Below are 17,339 nucleotides of genomic sequence, written 5' to 3'. Positions count from 1 at the left end.
CTGGATCACTACATAATGAAAAAATCAGGCTTGTTGTTTTATATAAATCTCCGCTAAGACATCCATAAGTCACTTAATTATCAGGTTATGATTTAACAAGTGTTAACATAATATAATCCTCATAAGTCAAACACATCTATCTCTCAGTACAGTACACTTCACACATAACAAATAAGACATCATATTTGGCAGAGAAGGCAGTCCTAGGTCATTAAAACACTGCTGGATGCTAAATCACTGACGTGGTGCTAAAAGCTAAATCATTCCTATTGATGTGTGTTTTAAACAGAGGTGGGTAGAGTAAACCGAAACAGTACTCAAGTAAAAGTACTGTTACTTTCTAATGATGTTACTCAAGTAGAAGTAAGAGTACTCATAGAAATAAGTACTTGAGTAAGAGTAAATAAGTACCTAAAAAAAAAACTACTCAAGTAGTGAGTAACTTGTGAGTAGTATCATATATAAAATTGTACTGTATTGGAAATGCTAATAACAATGTGAAGTGCACACTGCCTTTAATAAAGTGACATAAATAGGAAAAGGCCAAAATGAATGCTGTTAGGCATGGTTTACTTTCAAACATTAAAGAAAGAGAAGCTGCACTGCGCTCAAACTAATGTACCCGCTTTCATTTTTTAAAACAAGCTAGAACTTCAAACTGTCTGAGATGTCATCAGAACTCCAGAACATTAATACTCTAACATTACAATAAAGAATATATCTATGCCTTCCAAACTTTCTTTTTTAACCTTTAACTTATTTTCAGTACATCTTACTTAAAAACATAACTTGAAAATACTAAAACAAATTGGAAGTGTTTAAAAAGGCCATGAACTCAGTCCTGAAGAATCTCTCTGAGGTGACTGTTGAGCTTCAGAAGCTGCTGTTTTTATTAGCATGCTACCTTACTGCTCTTATAAGTTACTTTAGATTACTTTCCAACATTTCCAACATGCTTTTAAGATTTAATATTAACCAGTACGATCCTAAGCGTACCTAACTGATAACTCACCATGACATGCTTTTAAGATTTAATATTAACCAGTATGATCCTAAGCGTACCTAACTGATAACTCCCCATGACATGCTTTTAAGATTTAATATTAACTAGTATGATCATTAGCTTACCTAACTGATAACTCACTATAACATGTTTTTAAGATTTAATATTAACCAGTATGATCCTTAGCTTACCTAACTGATAACTCACCATGACATGCTTTTTAAGATTTAATTGTTCTATAAGCTCAAGATTTCCACCGTATAGAACAGAGTAAGCAGCGCATAATGTGATTGTTTCTCCTCGTCATTTAGAAGTTATGAGAGAGTCTGGATGTTGAGTACAGGGTAAACATGTTCCTCCAAAGGGAACGCAGGTATAACCCAGCCTCTCTCCCCAGCTGTAGGTGGAGGAGGGGGCGGAGCTACTTCTCCATTCATTCAGTGTTGAGGCTATTTATAGCTCTGGATCAGAAGGAGCTGCATGAGAGATCGGCTGAGTATAAAACAATATAAAATGAAGAAAAAAAAGAACCGTAAAAGTAGCGACTGGACAGCCCAATGTAACGAAGTAAAAGTACATATTTTTTAACACAAATGTACTTGAGTAGGAGTAAAAAGTACTCTGCAAAACAAATACCCTCAGAAGTACAATTTTATGAAAAAACTACTCAAGTACATGTAACGGAGTAAATGTAACTCATTACTACCCACCTCTGGTTTTAAATAACATAAGGTTGTATATTAGACTACAGGCCAGTGTTCTCAATCAGTCATCCGTTAAAATAAATCAGATTTTGGGTGGCTGTTTATATATAGTTTTCTTCTGACAGTCTTTCATTAAGTGAAAGTATAAGGGTAACATTTTGTTGATATACGTTCTGTTTAATCTTGTAGGCTCTGACTATTAAAATATGTATTACAAACTTATCTCAATGTATTTTTCTCATAAATATAGCCTCTGAGTGAGTTCTGCTCTGCATTATTTGGTTCAATATGTGCAACTAAAACCATCCTTATCTCAAAATATTAAGTGCACTCAGATTAAGACTGACACTTGAGGGATCTCTGACAAAAATATTTAAAAATTAAACCAGCATTATTTTTTCTGATAGATTTGTTTTTCACTCAAACATACTGACAAATACGAAGGAAAATATTCTTTTACAGCTGTTGACAACACAAACAACATTGTGGGTACAGTTAATAAGGCTCATAGCAGCAAACTGTGATTGTAAAGGCCTTGTGTAACGTCTGTGTGTTTGTGTGTGCTCATAAGTATTTAACTCTGATGCTGCTACAGCCGTTTGCACATCACTTGGAAGGAAAAGAAGACAAACAGAGTGATCACTTGTTCTCTATAAGTATCTGCACTTTACAGACAAGATCTCTGGCCTGGGTCAGAATCTGCTTCATGTTGTGGTGTTCAGCCATTTCTGAAAGACAAAAGCATATAACATTACTTTTACTGCGTAGGTGTACTTTGAAAACAAAGAGCTAATGGACCCTGTAATCTTCACTATGTATGTATGTTTTGAAAAGATGTGAAGCATCAGATTCTGATAGATTTCACTGAAAGTAGTGCTCTAGCAATGTATCATTGCACCATTAAAAGGTGGTCTGGTTTCAGATCTCTAAACCCCAAAATAATCTACTCTGTCAACATGAATTGTACACACTGACGAGTGTTCCCTTGTTGAAAGCAGCCAAGCCATTCAGAGCTTTACAGTAATGCAACTTAAATTGTGACAAGTATAATAAAAGCTGAAGCAGCCATATACAGTATGTATGTAGTCAAATCTATAATTTGGTGGATTTGAAAAAGGAAAAAAATGGTGTGGGATGGGGGAAAACCATAGACATAAAATATGGACGTAGGATCCGTGGCGTCACCCATCTGTTTCCATATTGCTGCTGTCGAGCGATTGTGACGTAAAGAGGCGGGCTTTGAGCCTCCCGGCCAACAGCTACAGTGTTCCCCCAGGCAGCTATGCCTCTCATTGGAAGACTCGTAATCTCAATACCTTCGAAATTGCCGCGTTAGAAAAAAAATCACCCCCCTCACAGTAAGAGCACATCCAGAAATGAGCTATCCAGACTACACTCGTCTTTTGTACCAGGCTGTAAACATGTTTATTTCTGCTGTAAAGATCAGCTTTTTTGAATTGGTGTGTATGTGGTTTCTGGTACTTCCAGAGCCAGCCTCAAGTGGATCCTCAATGAACTGCAGTTTTTAGCACTTCTGCATTGGACTCATATTTTTAGACCGGAGGTTGACGCTTGGAGAAAACATATGGTAGTATGTCCAGTATGACCAAACTCTGACAGTGCTAGCTCCTAAAATTCCCATAACTCCTGAAAAATGTTCACATCAAGCAAATTCTATCTAAAAGATTTGACTTTTCAGTTAGAAACCTCTCATCTCTGTTCCAAAGCTGAGATAACCCTGATGAAATCATTGGGTGATTTCATTAGACTGGACAAAGCTTCTTTAGGGTCACAGACAACATTCAATTATGTTTTGTGTAAAATCAGTGGCAAGTGGTGACAGGATATGTGAAGACATTAGCTGTAAAGTGACATGTTTTACCATTGAAGAACTTAATGATATCAGTGAAGTCCATGTTGTTCTCCAGTATGATGTCCCTGTAGATCTCCACCAATGCCAAAGCGATGAAGAGGACAAAGTGACTGGAGGAGATGTTCTTAGCTGCCCAGATGGTTTCCCAGACTGAAAACACGTCTTCATATACCAACTCTGGAAGACAGGACACACAAAGAAAAAGGAGTGAAAGTGTGTCAGTGTTTGAGGGCCTGGATGGGAGCGAGCTTGAAGGAAACCAAGTTATCAACAGAGAGATAAGAGTGGGGGCAGGTGTTTGTTAGGGTGTGAAAGAGGATAAACTGAGACACCACAGTGAGAGAGTTCACAGAAAACAAGAGTCCATTGTTCAATCTTGCAGCAGAAAGCATAATTATTAAAAACTTTTTTCATGCAGACACACTTTTTCTCAGTGAATTCCTAAGTAGCCCCCAGAGTTGTTTTTCCAGAAATAATATTGATTTCTAAATCCTTCTCAAGCCCTAATAACTGCATCTCTTGCTAACAAACCGCCAAGACAAGAGGCTTGGCATTTCATCCACAAATAAGGCTTAAGAGGAGTGTAACTCCCACTCCTCTAATTGGCAAAAAATCTCTAACACCAAGCTGTGTCTTTACCTCGCTTGAAGTCAAGAAGAAACCAGCGGTAGCAGAAGTAGAAGTGGGTGTAGTCTCCATTCTGGTGCATTAATTCAAACAGCTCAGAATCCAGGATCTTTACAGAAAGGGGATCAGAGGAGATTCAGGGAAGGACATAATGAGACTGGTGGTGAGAAAGCAGGTTCTTTGTGGGTTAAACATGGATTAAGTGGTATCTAACAGCTACTTTACAGGGGCTGTCACCTGGATTAGAGAACGCATGTTGGCAAAGTGAGTGTCCATAGCTCCTCCATGTGGAAAGTTCTGATTCATCCTCTTCATGAGCTCAGTAAAGCAGCTGAAGGCTAGGGCCTCTGAGAGGAGCAAAGTGAAAGGAAGCGGGAGTGAGAAAATGAGTGGGCAAACTGTGCTGTGTTGTTTCATAAATAACTGTAAAAAATACACCAAAATGTCAGAGAAGGGGGAAAATACAAAGTGACTCACCATCGTCCAGAATGACTAGAAGAGGAGCGAGCAGATCACACATGCCCTGCACGTAGCCGATGTCAAGGTGCCTCCAGATATAGCTGAAAATATACAACCAAGACATGTGAACTTGACCTTTCTCAGCCGGTTTTGTCTGCTTATCTAAGTCACGCGCTACTGTCAGTGTTATTCTACTTTTTATCCAATGCTGAAAACATGTTTTTCAAAGTAATATTTATGATTTAGCAAGGCAAGTACTTCATGCAGAGATTCATGATTGCATAATTTGATGAAGTGGGGCTCCTGTTTTCTTTATATGGTATTAGTTGGGGGTGAATTGCAGGATAACTCACAATACTCACAAAATTAATGCAATGCAATACAAATATTGTGTTGGAGCTATTTGCATTGTTTCGTGTATTTGATTATTTTTACTTTAATCAATTGATTTATTTATTGTTATTTAATTTAGGGTAATTACCTTTGATGCCATAGGGGTATTAGTATATTTGGTTACTCACTTTTATAGGTTGATAGTTTTGCACCGGGTGACGTCTATATATATGGGTAGGTAAGATAGGAGGAGCGGACACCGGGGATGGTGAATGGTTTTTACAGGGAAATTTGCCCGATAAATTGCACATTGAAGAATATAAAATTCTGCAACAAGGTAAAGTGTAGGGTGACAGACATAAGTGCCAATGCAAGCAGTCATGATACTATGAATCAAATTGGGAGGGAAATCTGTTTAATATAATTATTTAATTAAATGATCAATACTGGATGCAAGCAATACCGTAATAATATTGCATAAGCCATAACTACAAAAATTGACGTACAATACATTGTCCTACCCCAGGTATTAGTTGTGCTGAATTTAAGTTACATCGGGGAGAACATACATTTGTTTTTATACATTTTGTAAATTAGCTTTCACAGCCAATGAGAAGAAATCTTTCAGTGTTAAAGGATAAAGCTGGTATGGTATCAGTGTAATATTCTACTGTCAATAATCTAGTAAGAAAACCCAAATATAAGTCTGTGTTTCAATTTAACCTCACAAGTTAAAAATGTGTTGTACACATAAAAACGTGACATACATTTATATCTGAGAATGGTATGCATTTTTTTAACAGCTGTGAACTGTAGTTTAAAGAGTGTTGCTCAGTCAAGTGTAAGTTTTGCTTTTGTTGTGGCGTATTTCACGGCCTGATACACAAAAGGTGGATGTGAAATAAACCACAGTGGCCACGTTCCTAATGGTTAAGCTGAATGTCACAGATTGCATGTGTGACTCATTGATGTGTCTGTCTGTTTTTTGGATGACAGCGGAGGCCTGTGACACTGTGGAATACGCTGCATCAGGTTTGGCAACACAGACATCACATTAGGATCAGTTCATGCTAGTTTTGGTCATCTCATGAGATTTTTAATAGTAAAAGTAGATTTTTTTTTATCATGAAATTGTTACTTCATATAATTTCTGTTTCATATTTACATTGCCCCTCTTGATAGGCCAGTAATTTTCTCTCTCAATATAAAACATTTAAGTTGAGTTTTTCACGCTCTTTCTGACCTCCTTGTCGGTGTTTCACCTGCACATGATGTTACGCAGTTTCTCCAAGTTGGCAGGAGTGAAGTACCAGTAGTTTCTGTCACAGCGCTGGACATCCTTATCAATGCGGTGCAGATTTAATGTATACAGGTCCAAAAGCTCTTGCTGAAACAAACAGTAAACAAAGAGTAAATAAAATAATAATGTCATCACAGCTTTAATTTGCATTAAATTAATTTAAATTTGACACAATATATGTGCATACAGAGAAGGCTCCCTCAGAAGACCCAGGATGGGTTGCTTCATTCTTCGGTTTTTCAGACCCTGCCACAGAATCAAACTGAGGGTAAAGGCTTTCCATCTCCGGCTCCTCGGACAGGATGGACTCTGTGCCTTCTGGACTGGGCTTCTCCTGCTCCCCCTCCTCCCTGAGCTCCACATTAGGGGTGGAGTCCTCAGAAAAAGACGGCACTTCACAGCGCCCTTTCCTGCTCCAAGGCACCATGGAAACTTTGGCTGTGGGGATCTCCTCCATCTCTATGGCAGAGGGAGACTCATCGGATTCAGTCATGACCTGAGCCTCCTCTTTTTGAGGAATAATGTAAGGTTCCCTTGCTTGTGATACCCCAGTGTCTGCTAGGAAATTGAGGCTCTTTTCAACTTCAGAAGCTACTGGTTCTGTTACATTTTCTTTGCACTCATTCAAAGAAATCTCCTGTGTTTGACTTGAATTTAATTGGTCCATTTCCTTGGTCTTTTCTTCATTTGTTTCTGCAATTTTCTTTGATGTTTCCTCATTACTCTTTTCCACACCTTCTCTTTGCTCATTGAGTTCTCCAACTATTTCTGTTGCAGCTGCTGAGACCATCAGAGTCTCAGCAGCATCCTCATTAGACACCTCTTTTTTTGTTTCCTGTGACTCTACACATTCAGCTCCTTTGAAGCCTGCTAATGCATCTAGGTCTTTATCTTCTTCTTTATTAATAACTCCAGGCTCCTGAGAAGCTTGTTGTGATTTGGGTTGCATGCTTTTTTCTGTCTCGTCCTTCACAAGCCCCTCTTCCAAGGGTTGGATCATGATATCCCCTGTTCTCTCACTGTCAGTGTTTCCTGCAGTTTCCTGCCTTTTCTCCTCCTCCTTTAGGTCCTTCCCTTTACCTTTCATCTGGCTGTCCACTTCCTCAGTCAGACCTTCACTCTCTACCCCTCCAGGTTTGATAGTTGTAGATCTCTGAGTCAGATCATGTGCAGCGCTGTCCTCTGTACTAAGTGAGCCTTCCGACAGGCCTGAGGTGACAGAGAAGTTGCGGGAGGAGGGATGTCCAGAGTCAGGAGAGCTCGTCCCATTCTGCAGAGCCCCATTTGGCATCTTTGGCGCCTGTTTGGTCTCCTCATTCTTGGGCTCCATCTCAATCTGGTCCACCTCCTCCACAGACTCAAACACCTGAAAGAACAAGCCAAAGGGAAGAAGGCTACTCCAGGGGAAGGGATGGGAGGATGTGAAGAACTAGCAGGAGAGAGTGCAGGGATGAGGAATATTGGTTCAAAAAGTTGAGATGACATGCTTTAATTTCGCCACATACCAAGAGATGTATCAGAAAAGATCTTATGAGGCTGTCAGCTTTTTAAAAAGTTGAACTAAAGTGCTGTTCAATTTAAATGAGGACAGTTTAAAAAGACTGAGGGCACATTTCAGGCTGTAGTAGAGTGAGTGTTGATACCTGTGTACTGCTGCTGGAGTCACTCTGCAGGCGAGCCAGACTCTGCCTGTCTGAACTCTGGGAGGACTGGGATTGAGTAATAAAGATATTCAGGCCAAGCAAATTATTATTATAACATGAAATCATTTCTTTTTAATATACAGTTTTAATGTTTTTATCTGAGCTCACATCATACTCATACATATCACTGCCTAAGACCACCTATATCGAGTAAATTCACAGCTTTATAATTTGGATTTTGGTATTTAATAGGATATTTACAGGCCATGCTTCTTAAACAAAACCTTGTGAAATGGAACATGCAAAGACTAAAAAAATAATTTAAAAAAGTCAAGTACTGACTAAGGAAACAAAATATTGACTTTATCGTTCTTATAAATTTCTGTGTTACCAAGTTTCTACCTCTGAATATAAAACTATTTTTTGCCTCACCTCGTTGCTGACAGTTGAGTCATGGTGGACCATCTTCTGGCTGGAGCTGTCTATGCTTGCTCCAGAGGAGCACTTCGCTAAAGCTGCAGCGTGCTGCTCCTTCTCCCGCTGCTTGACTATCTCCTCACAGCTGAGCCACTCACACATGGTCTGCTGGTAGCACAAACGGACCTTCTCATCCACCTGTGGAGAGGCATTTTCAGGGTTAGTAGTTTAGATAGGATGAACTTTGGAAGTAAGGTCATAATCAATGAAATGACCAACCTCCTTCCTCTCTTCTTCTGACATCCCAAACTGATAATGACCCAGCAGGAAAGGCCACACCTCTTTACGCAGGGAAGCCTCAACACCACCAAAGTAGACCAGGCGAAGCAGTTCCTTCTCCTCATAGGCCTGGAGACATCAAAGATAATCTGTCAGCTCAGAAATTAAAAAATATCTTCCAATACAAAAATGTGTACAAAATAGCAGTCTGTCTCTGACTCTGCCAGTGCAGATAATGATGAATACAACACAGAGGGGGTCAGATGGGGGAGACCACAGGCACTGTTGCATGTCCCGGCTGTCATTCTACATTATGTGCTCATTATTTAAAATTAACTTCATGAGATGATAAATGAAAATCTTCTTTAGATGCTCATTAAGTCCTGATCAGACAAAATCTGTCCAGGGCCTAAACTCAACCTGTCTATATTCCTTCTATTCATATTAATGCATTTAAAAGATTAATTTGATCTCCTCTATAGGAGTTCATTTGAATACAGGTTTTGAAGGGTTTCATATAGTATCTCAGAGGTAAATAAATCAATAGAGTAAAAGTTTAAACTATGAATTTCTAATTTCTTCTTTTAATTATATCCAGGCCATGTGATGACAGCAGATCATCTCTATAAGCATGAAAGAGTTATCTGCTTATTCTGAGGTGCAGTAGAAATCTGCATTGAAAAAAATCGACTGAATGGACTTTTTCTCCCACTCCACGGTTTTCACTTTCAAGAACTGAACTCTCGCTCATCAACTTAATGTGTGTGAACTACAAAAGAGTCAAGGAAATAAAAGGACAAACTGTAACAAAGAATTGAATCTTCAGTCATTTCACCTATACCTGATCTTAATATGGATACAGACTCCATGCTCAAAATCGTTATTGAGTGAATCATATTTTACCCCAAAATATGTGTTTTTTATATTTGAAAGATAAGGGGGTTGCTAGCGTCTATGTGCTCACACTCTCCTCCACAGCTGTTATGACTGGGATTGCTTCCTATACTTTGTGGTGAAATGAAAAATAAAAAAGTTGTTTTTTCAAACTCGTTTCTGTATGTACACTATGTGCTTCACTTTGAACACTGATGCTCTTTTGACATTTCTTTGTTGTTCTCTTTTCCCACTTGGCTTTTTTGATCTTTGTTGATTTGTATTGTGCTATTCTACCTCTGCAGACACAGGCAAAGTTTTCTTGCTGTTTATACCTTTAAGTACTGCATTTCCAGTCTATGATTTTGAAGAATCTAAAGATTCCTTTAGTCTTAATTTCCTCTTTCCTTCTTTGTACAATTTGTCCTTCAAATAAACGTTGTTTGGTAAATTCTTTATTGCTTTGTTTGAGCAATTTGTTCCCTTTATTTCATATGCTGTTGCAACTTGGATTATGTTTCTATGTTGATTTCTGCATCTTTCGGTCTTGTCTGATAAAGGGCACTATCTACATTCGTGGTTGTTTCTCACACTAACCCAGACTTGAACTGCTTCTGAATTAAATGTAATTAAAACTGAAATAGCTACAGTCCAATCACTTCATCTATTCTAGAGTCAGGGAACGCCAGTCTCATTGTTAACTCGGCCATTTTTAAAAGTATCTATTTTCTGTGGGAGTTCCCCAAAATAATGAATTATTTATTTCTAAATTTTCACTAATATAAAACAGTAAAAAGAAAAAAACAGAAGGAATAAAAAGCCAACTTGAAAAATGTTTGTTTATGCTGAGGTAATAAGCTGCTGATGTTGACAGCGCCATTAGTCATGCTTCATGCACACTTTTATGAGACTAATGTTGTGAGCCGCATAATTAGCAGAGGATGAATATGGATGAGACGGGCCAGTGACAGAGTGAGAGGGAAAGCCCTGGAGCGTGTGCGTGTGCGTGTGCGTGTGTGTGTGTGTGTGTGTGTGGAGACAGCATACTAGCAAACAGTCAAGCATGTGATGTTTGTGTTTCAGTGCTGTGAGACAAGCAATGCTTACTGTGCAGTCCTGGAGAAACGTCTGCCACACATCTGTGGTGAGCCCTTTGTAGGCATCACATGGAACATCGGGGGCCACGATGGTGTGATTGACAAGAGCAGAAAGGTGTGTACGCACAGTGGACAGGTGACGACAGTATGCCAACCCTAGTGGAAAACACAGTTAATTACTTGATGCCTCTGAGGAGCTAGTGGCAATCAGAATGAGGGCAATGCATCTTGCTACTAGCTTCATATGTTAATAGCGAATGTGAGGACAGTTCTAATGCTACTAATAGAGTACACTACAAGCAATCACATACAGCCATAAAACGCCCGAGAGATGATCTGATACTTCATGTTGTCGCACAGCAATTTCAGAGGAGTCCTGCAGGAAGAGGAAACACACAGTATGTTAGTTTTCTTTCATTAAGTTATCATCAAAGTAATCTTGTGTATGATGTTTTCATGTTTTCAGGAATGTATGAGATACTTTATTAAATGAAGAGGTTATTACAGTGTAAGAGCGAAGCTTTTATCATTCAAATATGAACCTACTGTGCTGTTGTATGGAATAAATAAGCCCAGCGGTCTGCCTTTTCATCCACTGTGCCTGCCTCGCTGCTTATCTGCTCATTTTCTCAACACATTCTTATTCAAGCGAGCTAAATGTCACATAATTGTCTCCCGGGTAATTGCTTGGTTCATTTTTTCCACTGCTGAGAATTTCTTGTTGGCTCTAAGGGATGTAAGGTGATTCTTCCGTGTCTCTGCAGCCTTCAGCAGTTTTCCTGTCACATTCTAACACAATCCAGTCTAGCTTCAAGAGTGTTTATCACCCACCTCTCATGGTTGCACCCCTTGGGTGTCATACCATCCGAGAAGCTCCCCTGAGAACAAGAGGAACACGAAGCCTTCCTGAGAGTGGGATGCCACATTGTGGCACCCTGATCCATCAAGTCTGGAGGAGTCACTGCAACAAACACATACACACATACCAGAGTTATTCCTTACAAAGCATTATGCTGCTTAAGCTTTCAAGAGCAATTACATTTATACTTTGAGGATTCCAGCAAAGCAGAAACATTTCATATAAGCAGAATGAAGCTAATCGCTCATCATCTGCTGAAAGCACTTTTTTTGCACAATTTGTTTGTGCTTGATTCCTGTCAGAGCAAAGAGAAAGCACATAAACAAAACATTCAGGCTAGAATTGATGCATAATTTGAAAGCATGTAGCTGTCATATCCAATTACATTATTATAGAGAGAAAGATGAATTGGGCAGGAGCCTCTCTCAGAATTCGATCGGTCAGTTGTCTACCCTATTGGTTGCTAAAAGGTTACAGCGCTGTAATGCAGTAAAAAAGTTGTGGCACAGGGTTGCACAGGGTGGGAGGGGCTTTAATAACCCGGCACATCAATAAAGTTGGCCAGAGGCGCAGGAGGATATTAGATGCCGTGAATTAAAGCAAGACATGCTGACAGACAGACAGCCACAGACAGAAAAGCTAAGGTGTGACAGTGTTACAAATGTTTCCTGTGAGTGAGGGGGATTCTTCAGGACAGATGCAGGACATATTGGATACAACCACAGTCCCTGTTTGGGCGAGGGACTGTCCACTCAGATGAAGGGAGAGGGAGGGAGTCAGATGTGTTTGGTAAGGATGGGTTACAGTCACTGCAACAAACAACAAGTAACATTTTCATGAAAATGCAACAATATGGAGCAGCCCATGAGCTCTGCTAATAATTTTGCTTCTCGGGAGGAAATCTCACCAAACTCTGACTGGCTATTTGGAAAGAGGATGCGGAAGACGTAGTCTGTGGCCTCGTCCTCCTCCTTGTCAGAGACTGAGTCTGAAGATCCGGATCCCTGAGGAACCCTCTTTCGCAGCTTAGGAAACACCTTTCCCTGTAATGAGAATATAACTGGTATTAAAGTAAAGCTGGCAACAAAAAATCTCAGCCATTTAAGCCCAGCTAAGCCCTCCATGTGAATTAAAGATGATGACTGTCTGCATGCTAAAGCCTGTTAATAGTGAGTGAACATGCGTGGGTGGTTTAGCTGCAGATATAATGCCAGTCCCAGTCCCACTACAACATCCATTCATTAAAGTAGACACTTATTGTGCGGTGCCGTAGAAAGAACTTTAAGCCACAGATTCATCAGTATCACTCCAAGCAATATTACAACCAGGCAGTGCATCTGCATTAGTGCGCTAAATGTGTTTTTTATTGATTTATTGATCAGATTTAAATGCCTTTCATGGGCTCTGAAGAAAATGCGACCTCTGTGAAAGACCCCTTGTGCTGACCTTTCCCCTCTGGGACCAGAGAGGAGGATCCAGCTGGCCATGAGGGAGCAGGCCGTTCTCCAGGCATGAGAGGAACTGGAGCAGGTGGCCTCCTTTGGGGAAGCGAAGTGGAGGCCTTTGGATCCCATCCTGACTGACCAACACCACTGTTCCTCCACTGTCAACTACAGGAGACAAACAGGTCAGAATATCTTTGTTTAATTATTCAGGATGACATTTTTTGAAAGTTGTGTTTCATTGCAGACACTGAGCAGCTGAGACACAAATACTGAGTAAGATTGACAAAAAAAGTTTGTATGCACCCACCTTGTTGATGACAGTGCAAGTAAACTATCTCCTCTAGAGGGATTGTCATGGCATAGTCCCAGTAAACACTAAAAAACATCAAATAAAACACCATCACTAAAGCAACAAAACTCAATAAGTCTTAGTAAAACAGGCACACCAATAGCTCATAGTGAAAAAAGAAACCTCAGGGGGTGTTTACACATTATCTGTGAGAGTCAAATCTCAAGGATCATTAATTTAATGGCTAATAAAGACAGAAGTTACAAGAGTGCACACAGAGGAGCAGGAGCAGAGCCAGATAATGGAACAATCAATTATTGGTGAGAGGAGCCATGCAGAGATGCAGGGACAAAATGTAGTTTGCTAGTTTGAGAGATTACGGCCAATAAACCATCTGCTGGCTGCTGGTGTGCTGAAAATAAGTCTCATATGATCAGCTACCAACTGAGCCCCTCACTCACACAACAATCACAACACACTGCATTATTCAGTTACACCTCAGGCTTACACAAACAGCAGTCAGACAAAGTCAAGAAACAATGCAGTGTTTACAAGCATTTCTGGAGGTACATTACATTGATTCAAGGAGGATTACCAACTAATCAGCATTATACACTATTACATTATTGGCAGCTGAATGATTCCTCACCTGCGTTCGTAGTCCAAGTCCCCAACAGAGCCATTCATTAGCTGATTGGGCGTCCACTTCAGGGTCATGATGTCAGCGTTCTGGTGCAGAGAGAGGTAGCCTGGGATGGCTTCCATGTCATCCCTCTGAAACAGAAGGATGAAAGAATGTTTAAGTTTGATTACCCAAAGAGCTGCCAGGGTCTAAAACGGCAATCAATTACTTTTAATTTAAATTCACAAACATTATCACTGCTCGATTTTTCAATTCATGTGCTTTTTACATACCTATCATGTCAAGACATAAAAAAAGTATTTTATGGTCATGGTCTAAACCCAACAGGAAGTGCACAAATTTAAGATGAAGGCCAGATTTTGGCGATTTGCAGGTACGTATGTAGGGGAACCCATCCTACAATTTTGCTCCGATCAACTCCCAACCATGAACAATTTGAAGTAGACACATTGACAAATAAAAGTGATCATAAAGAATTTCTCTAAAGGCTGGCACGCATTACAGGAGTCTTCAAACCTTCAAATATTTAGAGACCACACACTTGATGACAACAAAGGACAGATTGCACAAGAGGAGGATTATGTTTTGGAGGAGAAGGCATTCATATACAAATGTCAACGCCAATTAAAAAATCCTGTTTTTTGAGAGTAATAAGGAGGATACGAGGGGAAGAGATGTATGCTTTCATCATATATCCTTGTATTGTTATGTTATTGCACGCAGGTGAAGTTTTGCATTTGAAAGGCTGCAAGCATGTCTTAGAGGCATTTGGTCATTCAGTGTTTGTAGTATATATAGAAATAAATGAAACTTTAATCAGCTGCTGAGAGGATTTTGAAGCACATTATGTTTTTATGCAATATGCTGAGATGTATGATAGGGCAACACAATTAACAACTAGCTTTTAATTCAGGGATTTAACTTGCAGGAAGAACTTTTTCTTGTTTTAATTATGCTTTTTAGCTGTGACAAATCTGTAAAGTGTGAGAGAGAAAAACTGTATTAAAATTAAGACTTAGAAACCAGACTTAAAACAGCATGGGCTTACTTTCTATATTTTTTTAAACTGAAATATACAGCACCATATCTACTTAACGAAGAGTAAAAAAAGGAGTCAGACAGTTACCGGTTGTACAAGCACATTGTTTTTGCCAAACAGTAGGGTCACTCTGTTGTTTTGATGCAGTGATTCCACATATTCACGAGCTGATGGCGAAGGGGAAGGTCGCTCATCCATGCTGCTGCTGGAGTGCCGCTTCTGGATCTGCACAAATATGTCAAATCAGATAACAAACATCATAAACCGGTGCTAAAGTGATGACGGTCTTTGCAGAAGTTATTACAGCTTACTTGTCAGAGTGTAGCTTTTTCAAAACAGAACATTCATTCATGTGCACCAATGCATCTTCCCTTGATCCTAATTTCTGAGACCAGTCTACTTCTGCTTAGAACACACACATACACAGATACACAGTACCACAAAAAAGTGTAAAAAGTTTTGCTTTGCTGTAAAATAGGCCAAGTTAACCCTGGTTCACCTACAGAATAAAGAAGTGGGAAGGTCTCAGATACACTGCGTTCTTTCTCCTGGGACGGGCTGTTCTTCATTTTACACAGTAACTTTAGCAGGTCCTCCTTGATCTGACAGACAGTGTCTCTTTTAGAGGTGTGAGACAAAAACAAGAACAACCTCCAGTTTTGAAAGATAAATCAATGTTGAAGTGCAAAAAACTGCTGTTCCTTGAGTGTCCACTTGAGGCGGGCTCTTAAAGCCAAGAGAAAACCCCAAAAAGAGCCCATATGAAAATTCTGTTTTATAGCAGAATTTAAAATGTTAACTGCCTCATAAAAATGATTTTGGTCTTAATAGCTAATTTCCTTATTCATACAAACTGTACTGGGGTTTAATTTAATTTAATTAAATTATAATTTTATAACTCATACATTTCAATCATATTGAGGGCAAGAGTTTTGCATTATTATGCAAAGTGAGGGCGTGGCTGATCTGACTGACAGGCGAGAGTCCTGCCTCAACTCCACCTTTTTTCTGTATTCTGGAGTACTTGAAAGTTAGTTGGAGTCAGCATTCTCATTATGGCGAACACCATGTTTAGGCTTCATGACCACACACTGTATAAAATATGGATGTAGTATCCATAACGTCACCCATCTGTTCCTGATCGCTGTTTTGAAGCAAATCGACAGCCATATTGGAAATGCGGAACTCAACCAGACAGAGGGTGATGTAAAGAGGCGGAGTTTGAGCCTCCTAGCCAACAGCTATGTGTTCCCGTCCGGGAGTCAAGTCATTCATGTCCTTATTTGGGCAAAAACTTGTAATCTTAATATCTTCTGAACCGTTGCGTTAGAAAAATATTCACCCCCCGTACAGTGTGTGCCGATAGAGAAATTACCTAAGAAGAGCCAAGCCATTTTTTGAACCAGGCTGTAAACATGTTTATTAATGCTGTAAAGATCGTCTTTTTTTAATTGGGGTCTATGTGGTTTCCGGTGTTTCTGCAGCCAGCCTCAAGCGGATTCTTGATGAATTGCAGTTTATAAACACTTCCGCATTGGTTTCATAGTTTGAGACCAGAGGTTGCCGCTTGTTCATGACCCTTCAGAAACCAATGGGTGACATCACTGAAACTACATCCATGTTTAATACAATCAATGGATAAAGTAGCCTGGCACTAATTCATCCTGAGCTTCTACAGTTAACTAGATTCTTTACTTACACACAGTGCAGGCCTTTTAGGGGAGAATCCTGTCTGCAGTGGCCACCATGGATGCGGTGTCTTTGTACCAACTCGTCAGCAGATGGGTCTGTCCAAAAAGTGGTCTGCTGTCTTCATCTTTGTGTACTCAAGGCACAGGGTCCCACTGTATCAATGAAGATAAAGAGTTACACAGTGCAGAAAAAAGCTATAAAGATGATTTACAGGGGATTGGTCTGGGAAGTTTTTTAAACATCAAGGAGAGAACATTCCAAAATAAAACTGTGAAAGCGGTAAGTTGTTGAACTGTCAGTCAAATAGATACTTTTCTTTCCAAATATTATTTTATGGACAACAATATGCAAAAACAGAAGCTTAATGGAGCTTAATGTTGGGAAGCAAGTGAGGGATGATGTCCCTGTTCCTGCAAAATGGACTTTGACTTCTTGCCCTGTCAGCTTGTGAGCTTCTGTTTACAGCCTCTGGCTAAGAGCAGAAGTAAGAGGTACCATAATGTTTTTATTCATGTTCATTTTTTGTAGATGAAAACAAAAAAAAAGTACACGTCTGTTCTTCTTGTTCTCAAGTCTATCAAGACCTCATATTTTCCTGCAATTATGAGCCTAGACTATAGGTCAACATTAAAAGAAATTCATTTTCACTTAAATACAATTACCTAACAAAGAGGCAAGAATATGTCCATCCACAGGGTCCATTAGAACAGCCTCCTTCTCATAGTATTTACTGGAAGACAAGCAAGAAAGGGGAATTTTGAAGG

General features: G+C 39.6%; 1 protein-coding gene across 3 annotated transcripts in view; it reads right to left on the bottom strand.

Annotated features, from left to right (window-relative positions):
- Positions 1 to 2,061: 2,061 nt before the first annotated feature.
- sgsm1a (small G protein signaling modulator 1a) overlaps positions 2,062 to 17,339 on the bottom strand; it is a 33,088-nt gene continuing 17,810 nt past the window's right edge. Inside the window, exons 6-25 of one of the 3 annotated variants that reach the window (XM_034692791.1) lie at positions 17,238 to 17,305; positions 16,583 to 16,727; positions 14,971 to 15,108; positions 13,851 to 13,975; positions 13,220 to 13,287; positions 12,914 to 13,077; positions 12,375 to 12,510; positions 11,440 to 11,569; positions 10,920 to 10,984; positions 10,619 to 10,764; positions 8,639 to 8,767; positions 8,375 to 8,557; positions 7,943 to 8,008; positions 6,487 to 7,665; positions 6,262 to 6,386; positions 4,685 to 4,767; positions 4,445 to 4,554; positions 4,220 to 4,316; positions 3,590 to 3,757; positions 2,062 to 2,435 (exon numbers count right to left, since the gene is read on the bottom strand). In XM_034692791.1, coding sequence (XP_034548682.1) covers positions 2,347 to 2,435; positions 3,590 to 3,757; positions 4,220 to 4,316; positions 4,445 to 4,554; positions 4,685 to 4,767; positions 6,262 to 6,386; positions 6,487 to 7,665; positions 7,943 to 8,008; positions 8,375 to 8,557; positions 8,639 to 8,767; positions 10,619 to 10,764; positions 10,920 to 10,984; positions 11,440 to 11,569; positions 12,375 to 12,510; positions 12,914 to 13,077; positions 13,220 to 13,287; positions 13,851 to 13,975; positions 14,971 to 15,081 — 3,174 coding nt within the window. In that variant the 5' untranslated portion in view covers positions 15,082 to 15,108; positions 16,583 to 16,727; positions 17,238 to 17,305 and the 3' untranslated portion in view covers positions 2,062 to 2,346. Of the gene's footprint in view, positions 2,436 to 3,589; positions 3,758 to 4,219; positions 4,317 to 4,444; positions 4,555 to 4,684; positions 4,768 to 6,261; positions 6,387 to 6,486; positions 7,729 to 7,942; positions 8,009 to 8,374; positions 8,558 to 8,638; positions 8,768 to 10,618; positions 10,765 to 10,919; positions 10,985 to 11,439; positions 11,570 to 12,126; positions 12,277 to 12,374; positions 12,511 to 12,913; positions 13,078 to 13,219; positions 13,288 to 13,850; positions 13,976 to 14,970; positions 15,109 to 16,582; positions 16,728 to 17,237; positions 17,306 to 17,339 lie in introns of those variants that run through there. The other 2 variants (XM_034692790.1, XM_034692789.1) reach the window with 2 other exon arrangements.

Source organism: Notolabrus celidotus, chromosome 9, assembly GCF_009762535.1.
Source record: "Notolabrus celidotus isolate fNotCel1 chromosome 9, fNotCel1.pri, whole genome shotgun sequence".
NCBI lineage: Eukaryota > Metazoa > Chordata > Actinopteri > Labriformes > Labridae > Notolabrus > Notolabrus celidotus.
This window is presented reverse-complemented; position numbering and strand designations above follow the sequence as displayed.